Here is an 18,683-nt window from a genome sequence, read left to right as displayed (position 1 = left end):
CAAGACAAAAACAGCAGATGCTGGAGCTGCCAAACCACAAACTAATCCAAGATGTCCCTACTAGATGGATTCAAGAGAGAGATACCTTGAGAGAAAGCCATGACATAATTTTCTGGAATTTTCCAAGCTGTTTAAAGGCACAGTCAACTTAGTGTATGTAAACTTCTGATCCACTGGAATTGTGATACAGTGAATTATAAATGAAATAATCTGTAAATAATTGTTGGAAAAATGACTTGTGTCATGCACAAAGCAGATGTCCTAACCGGTCTTAACCGATTTGCCAAAACTAGAGTTTGTTAACAAGAAATTTGTGGAGTGGTTGAAAAACGAGATTTAATGACTCCAACATAAGTGTATGTAAACTTCCGACTTCAACTGTACACACAATCTATCTATCTAAACTCAGCAAAAACAGAAACGTCCTCTCACTGTCAACTGCGTTTATTTTCAGCAAACTTAACACGTGTAAATATTTCTATGAGCATAACAAGATTCAACAACAGACATAAACTGAACAAGTTCCAACAGTACCCGCAAAACACCAGTCTCAACGTCAACAGTGAAGAGGTGACTCCGGGATATTGGCCTTCTAGACAGAGTTGCAAAGAAAAAGCCATATCAGACTGGCCAATAAAAATAAAAGATTAAGATGGGCAAAAGAACACAGACACTGGACAAAGGAACTCTGCCTAGGCCGGCCAGCATCCCGGAGTCGCCTCTTCACTGTTAACATGGAGACTGTTTTTTTGCGGGTACTATTTAATGAAACTGCCAGTTGAGGACTTGTGAGGTGTCTGTTTCTCAAACTAGACATGCTAATATACTTGTCGTCTTGCTCAGTTGTGCACTGGGGCCTCCTACTCTTTCTATTCTGGTTAGAGCCAGTTTGCGCTGTTCTGTGAAGTACACGTCATTGTACGAGATATTTAGTTTCTTGGCAATTTCTCGCATGGAATAGCCTTAATTTCTCAGAACAAGAATAGACTGACAAGTTTCAGAAGAACGTGTTTGTTTCTGGACATTTTGAGCCTGTAATCAAACCCACAAATGCTGATGCTCCAGATACTCAACTAGTCTAAAGAAGGCTAGTTTTATTGATTCTTTAATCACAAAAGTTTTCAGCTGTGCTAACATAATTGCAAAAGGGTTTTCTAATGATCAGTTAGCCTTTTAAAATGATAAACTTGGATTAGCTAACCCAACGTGCCACTGGAACACAGGAGTGACGGTTGCTGATAATGGGCCTCTACGCCTTTGTAGATATTGCTTTTTAAAAGTTTTTATCTGCCGTTTCCAGCTACAATAGTCATTTACAACATTAACCATGTCTACACCGTATTTCTGATCAAGTTGATGTTATTTTAAATGGACCAAATTTTTGGGGGCTTTTCATTTAAAAAACAAGGACATTTCTAACTGACCCCAAACTTTTGCGAGGCTGTATACAGGAGGTACCGGTACAGAGTCAATGTGCGGGGGCACTGATTAGTCGAGGTGATTGAGGTAATAAAGTACATGAAGGTAGTTAAATTGACTATGCATAGATAATAAACAGAGCGTAGCAGCAGGATAAAGAGGGGTCTGGGTAGCCCTTTGATTAGCTGTTGAGCAATCTTATGGCTTGGGGGTAGAAGCTGTTAAGAAGCCTTTTGGACCTAGACTTGGCGCTCCGGTACCGCTTGCCATGTGGTAGCAGAGAACAGTCTATGACTAGGGTGGCTGGGGCCTCTGACATCGCCTGGTATAGAGGTCCTGGATGGCGGGAAGCTTGGCCCCAGTAATGTACTGGGCCGTATGTACTACCCTCCTTGCGGTCAGAGGCCAAGCAGTTGCGATACCAGGGAGTATTGCAACCAGTCAGAATAGATAGGGTAGATATAAATAAACTCAGCAAAAAAAGAAACGTCCCATTTTCAGGACGCTGTCTTTCAAAGATAATTCTTAAAAATCCAAATAACTTCACAGATATTCATTGTAAAGGGTTTAAACACTGTTTCCCATGCTTGTTCAATGAACCATAAATAATTCATGAACATGCACCTGTGGAACGGTCATTAAAATACTAACAGCTTACAGACGGTAGGCAATTAAGGTCAGTTATGAAAACTTGGGACACTAGAGGCCTTTCTACTGACTGAAAAAACACCAAAAGAAAGATGCCCAGGGTCCCTGCTCATCCGCATGAATGTGCCTAAGGCATGCTGCAAGGAGGCATGAGGACTGCAGATGTGGCCAGGGCAATACATTGCAATGTCCGTACTGTGAGACGCCTAAGACAGCGCTACAGGGAGATGGGACGGACAGCTGATCGTCCTCGCAGTGGCAGGCCACGTCTAACAACGCCTGCACAGGATCGGTACACCCGAACATCACACCTGCGGGACAGGTACAGGATGGCAACAACTGCCCGAGTTACACCAGGAACGCACAATCCCTCCATCAGCGCTCAGACTGTCCGCAATAGGCTGAGAGAGGCTGGACTGAGGGCTTGTAGGCCTGTTTTAAGGCAGGTCCTCACCAGACATCACCGGCAACAACGTCGCCTATGGGCACAAACCCACCGTCGCTGGACCAGACAGGACTGGCAAAAAGTGCTCTTCACTGACGGGTCGCGGTTTTGTCGCACCAGGGGTGATGGTCAGATTCGCGTGTATCGTTGAAGGAATGAGCGTTACACTGAGGCCTGTACTCTGGAGCGGGAGGGTTCGTCACGGTCTGGGGCGATGTGTCACAGCATCATCGGACTGAGCTTGTTGTCATTGCAGGCAATCTCAACGCTGTGCGTTACAGGGAAGACATCCTCCTCCCTCATGTGGTACACTTCCTGCAGGCTCATCCTGACATGACCCTCCAGCATGACAATGCCACCAGCCTTACTGCTCGTTACTGTGCGTGATTTCCTGCAAGACAGGAATGTCAGTGTTCTGCCATGGCCAGTGAAGAGCCAAGATCTCAAAATCCCATTGAGCACGTCTGGGACCTGTTGGATCGGAGGGTAGGGGCTAGGGCCATTCTCCTCAGAAATGTCCAGGAACACGCAGGTGCCTTGGTGGAAGAGTGGGGTAACATCTCACAGAAAGAACTGGCAAATCTGGTGCAGTCCATGAGGAGGAGATGCACTGCAGTACCTAATGCAGCTGTTGGCCACACCAGATACTGACTGTTACTTTTGATTTTGTTCCCTTTGTTCAGGGACACATTCTATTTCTGTAAGTCACAAGTCTTTAACTTGTTCAGTTTATGTCTCAGTTGTTGAATCTTGTTGTTCATACAAATATTTACACATGTTAAGTTTGCTGAAAATAAACGCAGTTGACAGTGAGAACTTTCTTTTTTTTCCTGAGTTTATTTGCCATTTAGCAGACTTACAGTCGTGTGCATACATTTCTTAACTATGGGTGTCCCGAGAATCGAACCCAATATCCTGGCGACACAAGTGTGTTGATCGAAATCGCAGTATTTTTTTGAGCAATACATTTTTTTGGTCCATATCGTGCCGCCCTAGCTGCTTCCAAAGCTGTGCAATTGGATTTTAAAACATCACATCCTACAATCAGAACAACTTAGATTTTTTTTATCCCAGAGTGTGGGGGAGGGGGAGTGAGTGGCTCGCTCTTCACAGCAGCAGGCCCAGAGAAACAGGCATAGGGCATTACAGAGACTTTCATTACAGGAATCATGAGGATAATGCACATTACTGTTTGACCAAATCATGGTTTCTGTAGCTTAAAAAAAATACTACGGTTGGAGTGAGGTGAGCATGTAGAATGTGCAGCTCGCATCGATGCGACCAATAAATATTTTTACTTGCACAGCTAAGTCAAAGGGTCATAAAATGTGGCAAAATGGTCGCAGTGACTGTGCAATGACTGAAATCTGGACAAGCACTATGACAAGGTGGACTGTGAAAGCAATTTGTGACAACTGCTGATGTGAAAAGGACTTTATAGTGGCATTTGATTAATTTATATTATTTGAGGGGTAAGTGGGGGATGGAACTTTTTTGGGGGTGTGACTCTGACCTGGTGGAGCGAACCATACGGGCCAGCAGGGTCCTCTTCTCCTCCAGGGTGAACTGCATGACGCCGGGCTTCTCAAACTTTTCCCGGATCCACTGGCACTGGTCTAGGTCATTGATGAACATGAACTCAACCCCGATGTGCTGGCAGTAGGCCATCTGAAAAATGGGACAGCGTGTCTTGTCACTGACCATGAAAATTAGCCTGAATGTACACTTTTCACTCGTTCAAGAGAAACGATTGGCAAGAACCCAACTTCTTTGAGAGACAGACCGGTGTGTGCGGTTTAGTTTGGATACCTCCAGGCGGCGGATTATCTCCCTCAGGGGCAAGGCGGTCTCAGTGCCCCCGATAAAGGTGGTGGTAGGCAGGCGGAACACTTTGTCCAAGTCCGACTCGTCCAGTCCATAGAACCCTGTTCAGCAAGCAGGGGCAGCAGACCATCCAGAAAGGTGGAGTGGCAGGAGGGATGGGGTGGCGGGGGTTGAGGGTGGCAGATGCGGGGACATTCAGTCCAGAGGAGAAAACACAAAGCAAACAGAAACACAGGGGAAAGAATGTAGGCCACAAAGACATTCCCCATGGAAAGAAAACGAAACAACAAAACAAAACAAGCAGAGATGAGTTATTAGGATGTAGGGAGAAAAAGGAGGGCAATGATGGATGAAAACACAGGAATATGCCATATGGTCGATGAAACCATAACGGCAACATGGAGGCAATGCAGCAAAATCAAAGGTGGTGCAGCATCACAGGCAAACAAACAGGACAAAGGTGGATGCATGCAACATGAACGGATACACCGTGGATAGGAAAAGTAAATGAAGGAGTGAGACATGAGTAGAGGGGAGCAGTGGGTAAAAACAAGCACAGTATATTTGTGGGGTCCAAAAAAAGAAAGAAAAAAGAAAGAAGGAAAATATCATTAGTGTCATTGAAGCAAGAGTATTATTATCAATCTGATAAATGTTATCTATTCTAAAGTGGAATAATCAAGCAAACTGCCCTTCCTGAACTAAACGAGGTGGCAGACAGATGAGTCATTGTGATCTTAACACAGATGTAAACAGTCACTAATTTGGTATTTACAGGGTCTAGCAGAATGCACATGACTTAGGAAAATTATAATTTAAATGATCAATGTTCTTCTACAGTGAATCCAGTGAATCACATAGGTCGATATATGTTCTGAAAATAGTGGTAACTGTCATTTTCATTTGCAAAGCTAATTTCAAAATGGTGTTCCCTGTGATGCGAGTCTGAGCCTATGTCTCTATGGTTTCAGTGCTTCTCTGGTATATGGCCATGATTTCGGCTGATTTGAGTTGAAAGCATATTAAAGAGAGGGTATGGAGTGGGTGATAGCAGCTAAAATACGCAGATTGTCAATGAAATAAGGGAACGCTACCCCAGTTTTAGGTCACCAGATATCCACTTTAGATTCTGTTTTTCAAAGATATTAGCCTACTCTGGATTAGCACCTTCTCTACAAAACGTAGACACTTTGAAAATCTGTTATTAAAACACTCACCAGGCAAACAATAGCTGGTAGGGGAAACATGAACGTGTTAAAACTCTACCCAACAATGCAAGTGTGGGGGAACAAACACACCTAACCAGCCACACACGTCAATGCTTGCTTAAAATTAACAATTTAGATTTTCCCCATATTTTTATGGGGACTAGATTCTCCAGGAGATGAAAGCCAATTAAAGAGATCTTTTGAGGCAGTCAAGAAAGGATGAGAAATCATAAGCTGAATTTGTAGTGTGGCATCTATGTGCCAGGAGGATAACTATAATTCAATTGCTTGTTGTTTTATGGTAGAGGTGAATCTTAGTTAAAATGCTGGTGCCAAAAAAGGTAATGAAATAGAAGTCAGGGCAATCTAAGATAAACAGAGACACTTAATTTTATCTTATTTGATTGCCTCAAAAAAACAAGAGAAGCGCAACAATTTGCAATCCCAAAATTAACAACTATGGAGTAGACTAGCCGATGCATTAATGGCAAAGGAAATGGATGTGTGAGTATTGATGATACAGGAAATGAGAGTTTAATAATGTTAATAGCTCTAGCTAGAAAAGGTTGGCAGTAATAGGGATTATGTTAAATAGAATAGAGAATAGCTCAAAGAAAAGAGAAATGAAAAATAATGTGTGTGTGGGTTTGTTCATGTGTGTTACTGAAAGCGTGTGTGTCAATGATGGAGACTTGAGTGATATCAAAGAGTATCCACACAAAGAAGAATAAGTTGAATGACAGAACAAAGCTTCAAATGACTGGACATGAGGCAGGAAAAACTATGGGTATCCTATAACGCTGTGACATCAGAAAAAAACAGCAATTAGCTGACCTGACAAGTAGAAGTAGAGTTTCTCCAAGGACATGGAGAGCAGCTTCTTGCAGACTCTGCACACTCACTAGCAACTTCACTTCCAACACCGCCAGCCCACAAGGCAACAATATGGCTGTTCCTAAATGCCTCCTAAACACCACAGACAGCAGCACCATGCAAGGGATACACACTCTCTCGCTACATAGTGGAGAGACGTGGCTCCCCAATGACCAGGTCATTGCCATCACCAGCCAGACAGCACACGTCATCTATATACATTGTGTATCATGGGGGTTCCATGGAAGCCATCGTCACGCATTAGTCTGGACCCAAGAATCATGCAGGAGTGCAAAAGCATGGTGCACCGAGGGTCGGTGATGATTTTATCGTCGCAGGGCGGCAGGTATCCTAGAGGTTGAGCGCAATGGACCAGTAACCAAAAGGTCGCTGGTTCATATCCCAGAGCCCACTAGGTGAAAAATGCCCTTGAGCAAGGCACTTGACCCTAATTGCTCCTGTAAGTCACTCTGGATAAGAGCATCTGCTAAATTAATGAAATGTAAATATTCAAAACGTTATTCAGAGGTAGAATCTGCTTTTCTACAGTATGTCGTCTTACACCAAGCGCAAGAAGTAAAGTACAAGAGCTTTAGTGTACATTTCCAAAAACAAAGCATCAACAGCATTTATGTTATGAGTAAGGAGTTGATTATATATAGAAACAAAAATATAAAAGGTAACATGTAAAGTGTTGGTCCCATGTTTCATGAGCTGATATGAAATAATCCCAGACATTGTCCATACGCACAAAAAGCCTATTTCACTCAAATTTTGTGCACCAATTAGTTTACATCCCTGTTAGTGAGCATTTCTCCTTTGCCAAGATATCCATCCACCTGACAGGTGTGGCATATTCAGAAGCTGATTAAACAGCATGATCATTACACAGGTGCAACTAGTGATGGGGACCATTTAAGACCACTTTAAAATGTGCAGTTTTGTCACACAATGTCACAGATGTCCCAAGTTTTGAGGGAATGTGCAATTGGCATGCTGAATGCAGTCCACCAGAGCTGTTGCCAGAGAATGTAATGTTCATTTCTCTACCATGTGCTGCCTCCAACATCATTTTGGAGAATTTGGCAGTACGTCCAACCGGTGTCCACATACCTTTGGTCATGAAGTGTAAATATACATTACACATACATGATCTAAAGTATGTGGACACCTGCTTGTCTAACGTCTCATTCCAAAATCATGGGCATTAATATGCAGTTGGTCCCCCCTTTGCTGCTATAACAGCCTCCACTCTTCTGAGAAGGCTTTCCACTCAATGTTGGAACATTGGTGCGGGGACTTGCTTCCATTCAACCACAAGAGCATTAGTGAGGTCAAGTACTGATTTTGGGCGATTAGAACTGGCTCACAGTCGGCATTTCAATTAATCCCATAGGCGTTAAAAGGGGTTGATGTCAGGGCTCTGTACAGGCCAGTCAAGCTCTTCCACACCGGTCTTGACAAAACATTTCTGTATGGACTTCGCTATGTGCACAGGGGCATTGTCATGCAGAAACAGGAAAGAGCCTAATATATACACACACAGTCAAAAGTTTTAGAACACCTACTCATTCAAGGGTTTTTCTTTATTTTTATTATTTTCAACAATGTACAATAATAGCGGAGACAACACAACTACGAAGTAACACATGGTATCAAGTAGTAACCAACATTTTTTTAAACAAATATATTTTATATTTGAGATTCTTAAAATAGCCACCATTTGCCTTGACAGCTTTCCAAACTCTTGGCATTCTCTCAACCAGCTTCACCTGGAATGCTTTTCCAACAGTCTTGAAGGAGTTCCCATATATGCTGAGCAATTGTTGGCTGCTTTTCCTTCACACTGCGGTCCGACTTTATCCCAAACCATGTCAATTTGGTTGAGGTCGGGGGATTGTAGAGGACAGGTCATCTGATGCAGCACTCCATCACTCTCCTCCTTGGTCAAATAGCCCTTACACAGCCTGGAGGTGTATTGGGTCATTGTCCTGTTGAAAAACAAATGATAGTCCCACTAAACGCAAAGCAGATGGGATGTCGTATTGCTGCAGAATGCTGTGGTAGCCATGCTGGTTAAGTGTGCCTTGAATTCTAAATAAAATCAGACAGTGTCACCCGCAAAGCATCCCCACACCACAACAACCCCTCCTACATACTTTACAGTGGGAAACACAAGCGGATATCATCCGTTCACCCACACCACTTCTCACAAAGACACAGCAGTTGGAACCAAAAATCTCCAATTTGGACTCCAGACCAAAGGACACATTTAAACTGGTCAAATGTCTATTGCGTGTGTTCCTTGGCCCAAGCAAGTGTCTTCATCTTATTGGTGTCCTTAAGTAGTGGTTTCTTTGCAGCAATTCGACCATGAAGGCCTGATTCACGTAGTCTCCTCTGAACAGTTGATGTTGAGCTGTGTCTGTTACTTGAACTCTGTGAAGCATTTATTTGGGCTACAATTTCTGAGGCTGGTAACTCTAATGAACTTATCCTCTGCAGCAGAAGTAACTCTGGGTCTTCCTTTCCTGTGGCGGTCCTCATGAGAGCCAGTTTCATCATAGCGCTTGCCGTTTCTTGAGACTGCACTTGAAGAAACTGTCAAAGTTCTTGAAATGTTCCGTATTGACTGACCTTCATGTCTTAAAGTAATGATGGACTGTTCATTCTCTTTACTTATTTGAGCTGTTCTTGCCATAATATGGACTTGGGCTTTTACCAAATCGAGACATCTTCCGTATACCACCCCTACCTTGTTACAACACTACTGATTGGCTCAAACACATTGAGGAAAGAAATTCCACAAATTAACTACCACCACATGAAGCTAGTTGAGAGAATGCCAAGAGTGTGCAAAGCTGTCATCAAGGCAATTGGTGGCTATTTGAAGAATCTCAAAGATAAAATATATTTGGATTTGTTTTAACACTTTTTTGGTTACTATATGATTCCATATGTATTATTTCATAGTTTATGTATTCACTATTATTCTACAATGTCGAAAATAGTAAAAATAAAGAAAAACCCTTGAATGAGTAGGTGTTCTAAAACTTTTGACCGGTAGTGTAGTGAGGGAAAAAAGTATTTGATCCCCTGCTGATTTTGTACGTTTGCCCACTGACAAAGAAATGATCAGTCTATAATTTTAATGGTAGGTTTATTTGAACAGTGCGAGAAAGCAAAAAAAAAACAGAAAAACACGTCAAAAATGTTATAAACATGCTTTCTTGAGCAAGGGGACCTTGCGGGCGCTGCAGGATTTCAGTCCTTCACGGCGTAGTGTGTTACTAATGACTATGGTCCCAGCTGCCTTGAGATCATTGACAAGGTCCTCCCGTGTAGTTCTGGGCTGATTCCTCACAGTTCTCATGATCATTGCAACTCCACGAGGTGAGATCTTGCATGGAGCCCCAGGGCGAGGGATATTGACAGTTCTTTTGTGTTTCTTCCATTTGCGAATAATCGCACCAACTGTTGTCACCTTCTCACCAAGCTGCTTGGCGATGGTCTTGTAGCCCATTCCAGCCTTGTGTAGGTCTACAATCTTGTCCCTGACATCCTTGGAGAGCTCTTTGGTCTTGGCCATGGCGGAGAGTTTGGAATCTGATTGATTGCTTCTGTGGACAGGTAACAAACTGAGATTAGGATCACTCCCTTTAAGAGTGTGCTCCTAATCTCAGCTCCTTACCTGTATAAAAGACACCTGGGAGCCAGACATCTTTCTGATTGAGAGGGGGTCAAATACTTATTTCCCTCATTAAAATGCAAATCAATTTATAACATTTTTTACATGTGTTTTTCTGGATTTATTTGTTGTCATTCTGTCTCTCACTGTTCAAATAAACCTACCATTAAAATTATAGACTGATCATTTCTTTGTCAGTGGGCAAACGTACAAAATCAGCAGGGGATCAAATACTTTTTTCCCCCTCACTGTATATGCGTGCGCGCACACGGTCAAAAGTTTTAGAACACCCGAATACTTTCCGAAGGCACTTTAATAAATAAATATATATAGTGCCTTCGAAAAGTATTCAGACCCATTGACTTACTCCACTTTGTTACGTTACAGCCTTATTCTAAAATGGATTAAATGCAATCTACACACAATACCCCATAATAACAAAGCAAAAAGGTTGTTAGATTTATTTTGCACATTTATTTAAAAAAACTGAAATACCTTATTTACATAACTATTCAGACCCTTTGCTATCAGACTTGAAATTGAGCTCAGGTGCATCCTGTTTTAATTGATCATCCTTGAGACGTTTCTACAATTTGATAAGGAGTCCACCTGTGGTAAATTCAATTGATTGGACATGATTTGGTCCCACAGTTCACAGTGCATGTCAAAACAAAAACCAAGCCTTGGAATTGTCCATAGAGCTCCTAGACAGGATTGTGTTGAGGCACAGATCTGTGGAAGGGTACCAAAACATTTCTGCAGCATTGAAGGTCAGCAAGAACAGTGTCCTCCATCATTCCTAGAGCTGGCCGCCCGGCCAACCTGAGCAATTGGGGGAGAAGGGCCTTGGTCAAGGAGGTGACCAAGTACCCGATGGTCAGTCCGATAGAGCTACAGAGTTCCTCTGTGGAGATGGGAGAAACTTCCAGAAGGACAAACATCTCTGCAGCACACCAATCAGGCCTTCATGGTAGAGTGGCCAGACAGAAGGGATTATATTAAATAATGACAGCCCTCTATAAATTTGCCAAAAGCACCTAAATACTCTCAGACCATGAGAAACAAGATTCTCTAGTCTGATGAAACCAAGATTGAACTCTTTGGCCTGAATGCCAAGCATCACGTCTGGAGGAAATCTGGCACCATCCCTACGGTGAAGCACCAAAAAAAAAAAAAAAACATTTGTGGGGATGTTTTTCAGCGGCAGGGACTGGGAGAATAGTCATGATCGAGGGAAAGATGAACAGAGCAATGTACAGACACATCTTTGAAAACCTTCACCATAGGGATGGTGCCAGGTTTCCTCCAGACGTGACGCTTGGCATTGTCTTTTGGTGTCTTTCGCCAAACTTCAAGTGGGCTGCCATGTGCCTTTTACTGAGGAGTGGCTTCCATCTGGCCACTCTACCATCTGGCCACTCTACCATCTGGCCACTCTACCATCTGGCCACTCTACCATCTGGCCACTCTACTGAGGAGTGGCTTCCATCTGGCCACTCTGATTGGTGGAGTGCTGCAGAGATGGGAGAATCTTCCAGAAGGACAACCATCTCCACAGAGGAACTCTGGAGCTTTATCAGAGTGACCATCGGGTTCTCTAGGAAGAGTTTTGGTGGATCCAAACTTCTTCCATTTTCAGAATGATGAAGGCCGCTGAGTTTTGGGGGACCTTCAATGCTGCAGAAATGTTTTCGTACCCTTCCACAGATCTGTGCCTCGACAGAATCCTGTCTCGGAGCTCTACGGACAATTCCTTTGACCTCATGGCTTGGTTTTTGCTCAAACATCCACTGGGAATTGTGGGACCTTAGACAGTCGTGTGCCTTTCCAAGCCATGTCCAATCATTTGAATTTACTACAGGTGGACTCCAATGAAGTTGTAAAAACATCAAGGATGATCAATGGAAACCGGATGCACCTGAGCTCAATTTTGAGTCTGATAGCACAGGTTCTGAATATTTATGTAAATAAGGTATCCGTTTTTCATTTGTAATATATTTGCAAACATTTAGAAAAACCTGTTTTCGTTTTGTCATTATGGGGTATTGTGTGTAGATTGAGATTTTTTATTTTTATTTAATCCATTTTAGAATAAGGCTGTAACACAACAAAATGTGGAAAAATACAAAAGTGTTTAATACTTTCCGAATGCACTCCATCTATAATGCGTGGGAATAATTTGAAATGTGTGAGAAATATTTGGAACAGATTTCCTAAATAAACATTTGAGCTGATTTGCTGATGTCTTTACAGTCTTATGTCAAAACTATTTTAAATAATACTTTGATTTGTTTTTGCTTAAAACCTGTGGGGCAAAATAAAATAAAAATCACCCACAGGACACCAGAGGGGGAAATCTGACCTAGGGTTTACCGAGAATGGTGAAACAAACAAAAAACATCCAGTCAGAGTTAGTCCTGTGGGCAAAAACAGCTAGTTGATGTTATATTGAAGGAGAATGGCAAGAATCGTGCAAGCTAACAGGGTGGCCACACAGAAGCAAATAACGGCGCAGTACAACAGTGATGTTCAGAACAGCATCTGGGAATGCACATCTTGTTGGTCCTTGTCACAGATGGGCTATTCCCGCAGATGACCCCACCTGATTTTACTTTATCAGCGAAAAACAACAATTAGTGGCTCCAGTTGGCACGCGATCACCAACACTGGACAATTGAGTCTTGGAAAAACATTGCCTGGTCCGACAAATCAAGGATCCTGTTGCGTCATGCTGATGGCAGAGTTAGGATTTGGCGTAAGCAGCATGAGTCCATAGCCCCATCCTGCTGGTGTCAACAGTACAGGCTGGTGGCGGTGGTGTAATGGTGTGGGGAATGTTTTACTGGCACACATTAGGTCCCCTGATACCAATTGAGCAATGTTTCCATGCCACAAAGAATTCAGGATGTTTTTGGATGCAAAAGGGGGTCCGGCCCAGTATTAGATGGGTGTACCTAATAAACTGGACACCGAGTGTATATATCTCCCAATGTTTGTCAGCTCTGAAATGTGATATGCAATCTGATTCTGAAAGAAAGTTGTTATACATGAAAATACATGTATAATTTACTCTTCAACTGCGATCCAACTGGGACTTTCAGTGGTTGAAATGTTCTGCCAGATAATGTAAACAAATTTCACCACAATTTGAGAGGAATGTGACTAGGTACTGTACCACTACACTAAACACTTTTGTAGTTTGAAATAAGCCCATCTATTGCCTACTACTTCAACACTGTCTACTCAGCTAGAGCTACAACAGGAAAGCACTAAAGAAGTACACTGACATATAGAGGAGCTTATTGTCTTAAGATGTTCGTGTTCTCCGACACCCACACACTGGGGCTGCCAAAGAGAGGCTCAAACTTTCTCCTTTATTTCAGGGCTGCTGATGGCTTAGAATCCGATCATGTGATAAAGAACCAAACATTCCAACGAGAACACTAGCAGTTGTTTATCAAGTGTATTCCACTGAAAAGCCAACAAAAAAAAAGATGTGAGAAAGATAAAGCAAAAGTTCCTACGCAAACAAATACAAAAAGCAAATATTCAGGCACAGATAAAGGGACAAAACTACAGGGAGACTTGTGTTTCCATACCTCCGACAGTTAGAATACTGAGACGGTCCTTGAACATTGCCAGATCTGGAGGAGGCATCAGGGGGAAAGAAACCCGGAAAAGGTTAGTGACCCATGCCCCCATTCTCCATCATGGACATCAGGGTCATCTCTACCACTACTCAAACACACTGAAGGGGTCTGCAAACTAGAATCGAAGTGGGACTTTGGGTGGTTCTCGCAGACAATAAGAAGTCCTTCTCTCGAATTATACTCTCTGCGAAGCAGAGTTCTCGCCTATCACACTCACACTCTCTTGCTGGTGATGTGTGTTCGTACGTAGCTAACTTGACTTGGTACTATTGAATTGATTTCTTGCCGTAAACCCATTTTTTTTTTTAAAAAGGGACTAGGTGTGTTGATAGTTTAAAAGAAATGGGATTTGCTACTAGAAAAATAAGGTAAGTAGGCACATTTATGGAACATTACGATGCCAGCTAACTATTGCTAAAGTTAGCTAATGTGATCAAAAAAATATATGGTGAGATGTTATCAACAACAAAGTAGGCCGCTAGCTAGCTTGCCAATACCACCTTTACGTCCAGTCAGTTTTCCAAAATACAACTTCTATAACTCGGAGCAACGAAATACATCCATTCATGCGTTTCAAACTTGTTGAGAACGCTAAAGTACTGCCGAAGTAATTTCCTTAGTAGGGGACATTAGATTTTAGCATGTTGAATAACTCTGGGAACAGAGATGACTCCAACTTGTATTTACGACTCGTAAGCTAGTGAACGGTTTCCCAGACGGCCATAAGCTAATTATGGCATTTTCCAACTAACTACCGTAAATTCCGGACTATAAGCCGCAACTTTTTTCTCACGCTTTGAATCTCGCGGCTTAAACAATGACGCGGCTTAAACAATGACGCGGCTAATATATGGATTTTTCATGCTTTAAAAAAAATAAATATCCAAAAAAACACATTCTGTGACGTGCTCAGTTTTTTGCCGGCATGAAGCTTTCATTAGACCAATGAAATTGCCGAATGGGTTAAGGTCAAACAACTTTTTTGTTTACTGTTTAGATTAAATCGAGCGCTCTCAAACTTCCCATCATTCTGATTACGGTAGTCAGTTGTCACCCTCATCATGGCAAAGACACGGAGAAATGCATATGATGCAGCTTTCAAGTTGAAGGCGATTGATCTGGCTGTTGGAAAAGGAAATAGAGCTGCTGCACGGGAGCTTGGTCTTAATGAGTCGATGATAAGACGGAAACAGAAGCGTGAGGAATTGACTCAGTGCAAAAAGACAACTAAAGCTTACTGCTAATTTTACATTTTTTGTTACAAGCCGTGTTTCGTTAAAGCCTATTTATTTTTGTTACAAGCCGTGTTTCGTTAAAGCCTGTGTAAAGTTAATTTGTTTCAATGTACCGGTAGGCACCTGCGGCTTATAGACTGGTGCGGCTTATTTATGTTCAAAATAATATTATTTTTTTTAAATTCAGTGGGTGCGGCTTATATTCAGGTGCGCTTAATAGTCCGGAAATTACGGTACATATAGCTAGCTAGCTATGCCGAGTGGCAAACAACCACAGCAAAGTTAGCTTGAAAGACTATAGCTAGCTACCTAGTTATGGAAAACTGCTTGTGTGAATGTAACACAGAGAAAGTTTGATAATGTTACCACAGTCTCTGCATACCAGAGGCCACCATCGTGACTTCTGCAGCCAGGGAAAGCAGAAACCACCGGGAACCCTCCCACCACAGATGGTGGTGGGTTGGGGTTTGCAATGTAAAATTTCAGCTGCGCACTCCGCTGCGAGCAAACACCTATAGCACTTTAAAAAGAGAGGATGACAGTGGGGAAAGATAGGGGAGGTTGTGTCAAAGGGCAGTAGGCCGGATTCAAATTTATGCAGACACTACAGACATGTGCCGGAGGCAGCGGTTTAGACGGCTAGACCACTGGCTTGTTCTTTTAACTTCGATTTGTTTGCGAGAATTCCCCCCTCACAACGTCAATCACCACAGTAGCACCACTGACTGCTTCTGAACTCTAGCGACAGCGCAGCACCAATGACAACAAGGGTGGCAAACACAGCTTTAAGTGCCAATTATATCTAGAAAAAGCTGTAGCTGCCTTGCTGCAGAATGCACAAATACAAACGTCACACCCGGATCACAGCCAAATTGAAAAACGTCCCATGCAGACCGAGACGTGCTGTACTGGAACTAATAACCATCAGACATGCAGAAAGTATACAGATCTTGAGAGCACCACTAATTAGACTATTCAGTCACCAACAAGAAGAGGGGTACAAGGTTTAGGGGTATGCTGGTGCATAGAAATGTCCCTTCCCTCCCCTTTTTTCTTATAATCCAAGTTGAAGGTGATTTACCTTTCCAAACAGTTAATATCTTACTGTTAGGAGTCATACTGTAGCTGTGAACAGTGAGTTAAGAACTAAGGCCTAAAAGTTTTAGTTGGCAGAAGAGAAAAATCCTGTCCCCCCAATACCGTACTTCAGAAGGAAACTACAAATGCGTTGAAAAGCTGTTTATTTTTACTGAGAAGTAGATTAAAAGAGGGGATTTTTTGGCCGTACCAAAGTAAGGGTTTGAGTAATATGGAGGGAGAATGTGGTACGGTCAAGCAAGATGTTTAGTAGATTTAGGAGATACGCCAGAAAATCTAGGAGGACTCTAAATATGTCACGCCACTGATAGACAGGAGTGTAACGGGACACTTAAATCATGTCATTAAAACCAGTGATGCGACACTGGCTTCAAACTGGGGATGTAGCGGTGTCACTCAAGAAGGCTACTGTAAGTGAACTTAATGGAGCACTCCAGACAATAATGTTATAAAGGCATTTAACTTTCGTTTCAATTTGTGCTTGGCTGCCTGCAGACAGAGAAGTCATACAGTACAGACCTGTCCTACAAAGAAGTGCTACCTAAGAAACTGCTATTTGTATTGATGCTTTTTGGACTTGTCACTTTGTCGTGGTAAGAGGGCTTGTGTAACTCAATGACCGCTGAGAGCTATGCCAGTGGGAGATAACTCCCGGTAGGTCCAGACAAACTGGACAGGTCTAGGACGAGAGGTCAGACAAAGCACAGTCTTGATCATAGAGCATTGTATAAAAATGATCGACTTCCACTTCGGATAAGTTTTAACTTCTCTAGGCAAGGGGGCGGTATTCTCACATCCGGATGAAAAGCGTCCCCAAAGTAAACTGCCTGCTACTCAGGCCCAGAAGCTAGAATATGCATATTATTAGTAGATTTGGATAGAAAACACTCTGAAGTTTCTAAAACTGTTTGAATGATGTCTGTGAGTATAACAGAACTTATTTGGCAGGCGAAACCCCGAGGACAAACCATCCAGGTTTTTTCTTTTTGAGGTCACTCTCTTTTCAATGAGATTTCTATGGAGAGCTAGATTTCTAAGGCAGTTGCTTGCAGTTCCTATCGCTTCCACTGGATGTCAGTCTTTAGAAATTGGTTGATGTTTTTCCTTTGTGTAATGAAGATGTAGCCCTGTTCAGAACGAGGGTCGAGTGAAGTGTACTGTTGTGGTTGAGGCGCGTGACCTGAAAGCACGCTCCACTTTGTTTTCCTCCGGTATTGAACACAGTTTATCCCGTCTTAAATTTTATTGATTATTTACGTAAAAAAATACCTAAAGTTGTATTAGGAAAGTTGTTTGAAATGTTTGGACAAAGATTACAGGTAACTTATGAGATATTTTCTAGTCATGTTGCGCGAGTTGGAACCATTGTTTTTCTGGAGCAAACGCGCCAAATAAATTGACATTTTGGATATATAACAACGGAATTAATCGAACAAAAGGACCATTTGTGATGTTTATGGAACATATTGGAGTGCCAACAGAAGAAGCTCGTCAAAGGCATGAATTATATCTATATTTCTGAGTTTCGTGTCGCGCCTGGCAGGTTGATTTATGATTGTCTGTGTTTGTTTGGTGGGGTGCTATCTTCAGATAATCGCATGGTTTGCTTTCGCCGTAAAGCCTTTTTGAAATCTGACACGTTGGCTGGATTAACAACAAGTGTAGCTTTAATTTGGTGTATTGCATGTGTGATTTCATGAAAGTTGAATATTTATAGTAATTTAATTTGAATTTGGCGCTCTGCCATTTCACCGGATGTTGTCAAATCAATCCCGTTAACGGGATTTGAGCCATAAGAAGTTAATGTCACATTCACAAGTACAGTGAAATGCATTTCTTGCAAGCTCTAAATAACATTAGGTGGAACAAAAACACACGAGAAATAAAAATAAGAACACGAGAAAGCAAGTAAGCTATATACAAGGTCAAACCATTACCATATTTACCATGTGCAGGGATGCTGGAGTTAGATATGTATAGGGTTAAGGAGACACGGCATCAGGATATATGACAGAGTAGCAGCAGTGTATATGATGGTTGTATGTGAGTAGTCAGTATAAATGTACACTACATGAACAAAAGTATGTGGACATCTGCTTGTCAAACACCTCATTCCAAAATCATGGGCATTGATATGGAGTTGGTCCCCCCTTTGCTGCTATAACAGCCTCCACTCTTCTGGGAAGGGTTTCCACTAGATGTCGGAACATTGCTGCGTGGACTTGCTTCCATTCAGCCACAAGAGCATTAGTGAGGTCAGGCACTGACGTTGGGCGATAAGGCCTGGCTCGCAGTTAGCGTACCAATTCATCCCAAAGGCCTTCGACGGGGTTGAAGTCAGGGCTCTGTGCAGGCCAGTCAAGTTCTTCCACACCAATTGCAAAGAATTTCTGTATGGACCTCGCTTTGTGCACGGGGGCATTGTCATGCAGAAACAGGAAAGGGCCTTCCCAAACTGTTGCCACTAGAGGTCGACCGATTAATCGGAATGGCCGAGTAATTTGGGCCGATTTCAAGTTTTCATAACAATCGGAAATCGGTATTTTTGGACGCCGATTTGGCCGATTTTATTTATTTATTTATTTTTTAGACCTT

At 42.4% G+C, this 18,683-nt stretch overlaps 1 protein-coding gene across 6 annotated transcripts in view; it reads right to left on the bottom strand.

The window, feature by feature from the left end:
- ogdha (oxoglutarate dehydrogenase a) overlaps window positions 1-18,683 on the bottom strand; it is a 71,551-nt gene that overhangs the window by 21,652 nt on the left and 31,216 nt on the right. For 3 of the 6 annotated variants that reach the window (XM_014174867.2, XM_014174866.2, XM_045708711.1), the window contains exons 5-7: window positions 13,705-13,749; window positions 4,322-4,437; window positions 4,026-4,180 (exon numbers count right to left, since the gene is read on the bottom strand). In XM_014174867.2, the coding sequence (XP_014030342.1) occupies window positions 4,026-4,180; window positions 4,322-4,437; window positions 13,705-13,749 (316 nt within the window). The remainder of the gene's footprint in view (window positions 1-4,025; window positions 4,181-4,321; window positions 4,438-13,704; window positions 13,750-18,683) is intronic. The other 3 variants (XM_014174868.2, XM_045708713.1, XM_045708712.1) reach the window with 1 other exon arrangement.

The sequence above is a fragment of the Salmo salar genome, chromosome ssa26 (assembly GCF_905237065.1).
Source record: "Salmo salar chromosome ssa26, Ssal_v3.1, whole genome shotgun sequence".
In the NCBI taxonomy this organism is placed as follows: domain Eukaryota; kingdom Metazoa; phylum Chordata; class Actinopteri; order Salmoniformes; family Salmonidae; genus Salmo; species Salmo salar.
The sequence above is the reverse complement of the archived record's forward strand: the minus strand, read 5'-3'. Positions and strand labels throughout refer to the sequence as shown.